Consider the following 6,417-nt stretch of genomic DNA (forward strand, 5'->3'; position numbering starts at 1 on the left):
CTGGGTAAGGTGGAGGGTCAGAGAAAAAGAGGAAGACCCCCAACAAGATGGATCAGCCAGGTGGCATCATTGATGGCATCAAGTGTGGCAGCGGTTGGCCCAGGATCGGACATTGTTTCATTCTGCTGTACATGGAGTCGCTATGAGTCGGTTCCGACTTGATGGCACCTGACAACAACTTTGTACATGTTATCAGTAGGGATCAATCCCTAAAGAGGACATCTTCTAAAAGGAGGGAGACTCTCAACAAGATGGATTGACACAGTTGCTTCAACAATGGGTTCAAATTTAGCAACAGCTGTGAGCCTGGATTAGGATTAAACAGCATTTCATTCTGTTGTACACTGGGTTGCAGTGATTTGGAACCAACTCAAATGCACATAATAGTCTTTATGGGAGAAGATTGCCATGTCTTTTTCCTGCAGAGCAGCTAAGTGGACTCAAACTGTCAAGATTTACATTAGTATTCTACTGCTTAACCATCAGAGGTCCTTTCTAGATTGTTTGTTGTTAGGTGTCATACAGTTGATTTCGACTCATAGTGAGCTATGCCCAATAGAACAAAACATTGCCCAGTCTTGTGCCATCCTCACAACTATTGTTAACTTGAGCCCATTGCTGCTGCCACTGGACCAATACATCTCTTTTGGGGTCTCCCTCTTTTTGTTGACCTTCCACTTTACCAAGCATAATGCTCTTCTCCAGGGATTGGTTCCTCCTGATAACATGTCCAAAGTATGAGAGATGAAGTCTGGCCATTCTGACTTCTAAGGAAGGCACACTTCTTCCAACACAGATTGATTTGTTTTCCTGAGAGGTACTTTTAATATTTTTCCTCAACACCATAGTTCAAATGCATAAATTCTTATACAGTCTTCATTATTAATTGTCCAACTTTCAATACATATGAGGCAATTGAAAAAAAATTATCATGGCTTGGATCAGGTGAACTTTAGTCCTCAAACTGACTTCTTTCCTCTTCTACACTTTAAAGAGGTCTTGTGCAGCAGATTTGCCTAATGCAATGAATCATTTTATTTCTTGACTGCTGCTTCCATGATTTTGTTTCTAAGTGTCATACAAACTGGGAACTAACTTGAATTTAGTGTTGGGCATTAAATTCCTATGGTAACAAATTTCATTCTCAATCTATTATGGTATTTTACAAATCAAAGGACTCTATTGTTCAGCATTGTTGTTGTTGTTAAGTGCCCTGGAGTTGGTTACAATACATAGCCACCCTGTATAAGGGTTCCAAGGAGCCACTCACTGGTAAGGTAAAAATAGAGGATATAATGATATACTCTTGTGTTAAAGATATATTTTTGATATATCTTTATATATATCTAAAGATATATTTTTGTCATCAAGATTTTTCAGTTATCTCATTAGACTGAGATGGTCTGTTTTTTAAAATGATCATATCTACTTTTTCTCTTTTTAGTATCCCAATGTGTTTGTTGGTTAACCAGCATCTTAGTCTCCTAGCAAGAAAGTTTCCAGAAACTAAATTTGTTAAAGCCATTGTGAATAGCTGTATTCAACATTACCATGACAATTGTTTACCAACCATTTTTGTTTATAAAAATGGTCAGATAGAAGGCAAATTCATTGGAACTATAGAATGTGGAGGGATAAATCTCAAACTAGAAGGTAATGATATAATTTTTTTTAATTGTTCATAAAAATAACATATGAAAACAGTAAATTAACATATATCATGAAAGTTTATTTTCTTGGAATATGAGGCTGTCTTCTTACACTTTGTCTTTTCTTGTACACTCCCAGATTAATTTTCCTACAATTAATTTGCTTTTTGTGTAAAACACCAATGGTTCCCCATCTCAAATAAGAAAAAAATTATCCTCTGCTTCAGAATCTGAGCTAACCTATCCAACTATATTTCTCAGTACTTTCTGTTCTGCCAACTCTACCTCCAGACATCATACTCTTCCTCTGTACCTACAACACTCTTGTTTATTCTCCCTGTCCAAGAAACTCTAAGGAATTCTGATATCATAGTGGTTATGAGTCAGGCTGCTAATCTCACAATCAGCAGTTCTAAATTACCAGCCATTCTGTGAGAGAAAGATGAGGCTTTCTGCTTCTGTGAATATTTACAGCTTCGGAAACCCTATACAGGGTCGCTATGTATCGGAACCAACTCTATGGCATACAACCACCAACACCACCAAGCAACTTTTATTTTCTCCGGTTTGCCTCATTTCCTGTGTATTCCATTATGTAATTCTGGATCAATTTATATTCTGCATTCCTCTTTATTGGCTTTCAGTAACATATATTCTCTATAGAATTTACTTTTTGCTTAATTACGTTCTATACAGTTCGACTGCTAAATTAATTCCCTTTGAGTAGCAGCATCTCCCTAACAAGTGTAAAGACCATGCCTTGTACTATTTTCTTTTTCATAGCATACAGAACAGGACTTTATTTATAATTTTTATCATCTTCAATGATTCCTAACCAGTAAACCAAACCAAAACCAAATTCACTGTGTTTGAGTAGATTCCCACTCATAGCAAGCCTATAAAACAAGAGTAGAATTTCCTCATAGGGTTTCGAAGGCTGTAATCATTATGAAGGATAATGTGCTGAAGTGTAAGGTCAGTTTGAACTGCAAGATTGGCTATTCAAACCCCAAAACCTTCCTAGGAATCTCTATGGGTTGGAATCAACTTGACGGCACTTAACAGCAACAACAATCCTTATGAAAACAGACTGTCACATCTTCTTTTCCTGCCAAGTGACTGTTGGTATGAACCTGCAGCATTTCAATTAGCAGCCAAGGCCTTTAAACATGGTACCACCAGGGTTCCTCTACTCCTGACCTAGTAGCATCCTAAATTCATCACTCATTTATTTTATTGATGTATAGTGGAGAATGATGTTCTCAACAGCTACTCTTTCACATTGTCATTCTTACAAAAACAGTCTTTGACCTTCCTGAGACCTTGAATACCTCAATTGTTCTGGAATGCCATCTTCTTGCCCATTTAGTTTCTAATGTCATCCTTGTTTCAACACTTTATTTTTCCAACTAGGGGTGCAGCCTTTTAGTTAAAATTTTATGCATAAAAAGTATAAAGAATGACATAGTAAGTATTCATGTAATCATTATCCAAAAATAGCAAATGTAATCAAAACTGAATACATTTGCTCTAGCCTTTGGTTTGCTGTTTTCTAAATAAACAGTACAGAAATGATTGCTGATGTTATTGTTGTCAGCTGTTTCTGAGTCAGTTCTGACCCTGTAGAGGATTTCCTAGGAGCAGCTAGTGAACTTAAACTGCTGACCTTACAGTTCAAACTGACTTAGGCATATGCCTGTAGGATAAGCGTTGGATTGCTAACCTACAAGATTGGCAGTTCAAACCCACCAATTGCTCTGTGGGAGAAAGATGAGGTTTTCTGCTCCCATAAAGATTTATAGCTCTGGAAACCCTGTACAGAATTACTATGAATTTGATCTAACTCAATGGCACCTAACAACATAACAATATTTGTATTATAAATTTGAAACTATTCTATAAATGGATTCTATTAGAGTATCATTCTGAAATTTTTTGTTTTTAATTCAACAACATTGTTTTTGGAATCTCTTGTTTCTTTCATACAAATCTGATTCAGTAATTCTAAATTCTATCTAGTATTGTCTCATCAGATCTACCACAATTTATTTGCCATTCCCCTACTAATAGGAATAAGGAGCCCTGATATCATAGGGAATTACAAGTTGGGCTTCTAACTGCAAGGTCGGTAGTTTGAATCTACCAGTCAGTCCATGGGAGACAGATGAGGCTTTCTGCTTCCGTAAAGATTTACAGCCTCAGAAACCCTATACAGGCTGACTCAGTAGCACACAACCACCACTGCCAGCACTGATAGAAATATGTTTCCAGTTTTCATATTATAAAAAATTTGACTTTAACTATCATTGTGTCTACTTGTGAAAATTTCTCCAGAATGTCTAGGGAATTGTGGGATCATACAGCATATGCACTTTAAATTTTACTAGATATTGTCAAATTGCCCTACATAGCATAAATTTATCCTTCCCATCAGCCATTTGTCAGAGAGTTCCATTATGCACATCTGCACCAAATTGTGGTATTATTACACTGTTGTTTTTTTCCCAATTCTGGATATGATAATGGTACTTTGTTGTTTAAATTTGCACGTCCCTGATTACTAGTAGAGTTAAGCGTTTTTTTTTCATATGTACTGGTTATTCTTAGTTCCTTTTCTAATTGTTCATATGCTTTGCCCATTGTGTTGTTTTATTGATTTATAGGAGCATATGTATGTTATAAGGAGCTCAGGTAATGTAGTGGATTATGAGCTGAACTTCTAACTGAAAGGTCAGCAGTTCCAATCTACCTGTGGCTCTGTAGGAGAAAGATGAGGCTTTCTGCTTCCACAAAGATTTACAGCCTTGGAAACCCAATGCAGGGTAACTATGAGTCAGAACTGAGTCCACAGCACACACCCAGCACCACCACCATGTATGTTATGGATTAAACTGTGATCCCCCCAACTATGTGTTGATTTGGCCATGATTCTCAGTATTATGAAATTCTCCTCCATTTTGTGATCTGAGGCAATTATCCTTTGTGTTGTAAACCCTCACCTCTGTAGTGTTAATTAAAGGCAGTTAGATTAATGAGGCCAGGTGCAATCTATAGGATTAAGTTGTATCTTCAGCAGATCTCCTTAGAAAAATAAAGGCAATTAAACTGAAGCAGTAGTCAAAGGGGACCTACTACCACCAAGAAAGAAGAGCTGGAAATAGTCTAGCAGTACTGAGAAACTGCTAGACCCAGGGGGAGATTGGTGGCAAGGACTTCCTCAGAGCTGACAGAGACTCTTCTCTAGAGCTACAACCCTAAATTTGGACTTCCAGCCTCCTAAACTGTGGGAGAATTCATTTCTGTTTGTTAAGGCCATCCACTTGTATTTCTGTTGTAGCAGAACTTGAGAACTAAGACAGTGTGTGTATTTCAAGAATGCTTATATGTATTGTTAACATACTCTCACCAACTATGACTCACCATTTCATATTTGTTGTCAAAGTTATACAATTGGCATAATTAAATTTACTACTCTTTTCATTTATTTTGTACTTTTTGTGCTTGCTTTTAAAAACTCTTCTCTGTTCCTGAGGTGTAAAAGATTTCCTGTACTTCTTCTAATAGGTTTAAAGTTTTGTTTTTCACCTTGTTGTTGTTGTGAAGTGCTGTCGAGTCGGTTCCAACCCATAGTGACCCTGTATAGGGTTTCCTAGGAGCAGCTGGTGAGCTTGAACTGCCCACCTTGCAGTTCAAATGGCTTTGCAGTCTGACGCATTATCCCACAGCGCCACACCAGGACTCTTGAAAAATATTGGGATTTATTTTTTTGTATGATATGATGTGAGATATATATCTCATTGTGGTTTTGATATGTATCTCCTGTTTGTTAGTCAGATGGATATCTTCTTTGGTAAAATGTCTGCTCTAAGCCTTTGTCACATTTTTTTTTTAACTAGGACTTTTGTCTTTTTTTTTATTTAGTTGTAGAGGTTTTGCAGATATTTTAGATATTAGATCCTTATTGAATATATGGTTCTCAAAAATGTTCTTCCAATCTGTAAGTTGTCTTTTTACTTTTTTGATAAATTCCTTTGATCAATAAAACATGTAATTTTATGAGGAGCCCATGAAGGATTTAGTATTGATCATTATCTTTCCATATTGTTTAATTAGTTCTGCCTGGTATGTGTCTATTAGCCTTTTCTTTGATTTCCTTTGGTCATCCTTATTGTTTTTGCTTTTCTAGCTTGCTAAAGTCTTCTTTCATTATATCCCTTTTCTGTCTTCCTTGGTTTTATTTTATTCGTTTCCTAGATTCTTTACTTGAACTTTCAAATCATTTAAATTCAGTTATTTACAAATAATTTTGACCATACCTTTCCCCTTTACATAAAAAAGTGTTGTTGTTGCTGTTAGATACCATCAAGCTGGTACCAACCTTACGCACAACACAATGATGTGTTTTTGTTATGTACTTTCATTGTCATCCAGATCTAATTATGTCATCATTTCCACATGAATTTTATAAGTCAGCTTCAGTTTCATATAGGCGAGAAATTCTTTTTTGTTATTCTTCTAGTATTTATATTTGATTTAATGATTGGTTATTTATTACAGAACTTGAATGGAAGCTAGCAGAAGTTGGAGCAATACACACTGATTTGGAAGAAAACCCCAAAAAAGGCATCGTAGACATGATGGTATCCTCAATTAGAAACTCTTGTAATTATGATGACAGTAACAGTTCTAACAGTGATAATGATGACACCAAATAGAAATATCTAATAAATGCCTTTAAAATACTTGTATACTGAGTAATCTGATACAA

At 36.1% G+C, this 6,417-nt stretch overlaps 1 protein-coding gene across 1 annotated transcript in view; it reads left to right on the top strand.

Annotated features, from left to right (window-relative positions):
- The window catches only part of PDCL2 (phosducin-like 2), a 99,108-nt gene extending 92,723 nt beyond the window's left edge, over positions 1-6,385 (top strand). The window contains exons 9-10 of the mRNA XM_006868075.1: positions 1,445-1,653; positions 6,207-6,385. Coding sequence (XP_006868137.1) covers positions 1,445-1,653; positions 6,207-6,364 — 367 coding nt within the window. The 3' untranslated portion in view covers positions 6,365-6,385. The remainder of the gene's footprint in view (positions 1-1,444; positions 1,654-6,206) is intronic.
- Positions 6,386-6,417: the final 32 nt, after the last annotated feature.

Source organism: Chrysochloris asiatica, unplaced genomic scaffold, assembly GCF_000296735.1.
Source record: "Chrysochloris asiatica unplaced genomic scaffold, ChrAsi1.0 scaffold00115, whole genome shotgun sequence".
NCBI lineage: Eukaryota > Metazoa > Chordata > Mammalia > Afrosoricida > Chrysochloridae > Chrysochloris > Chrysochloris asiatica.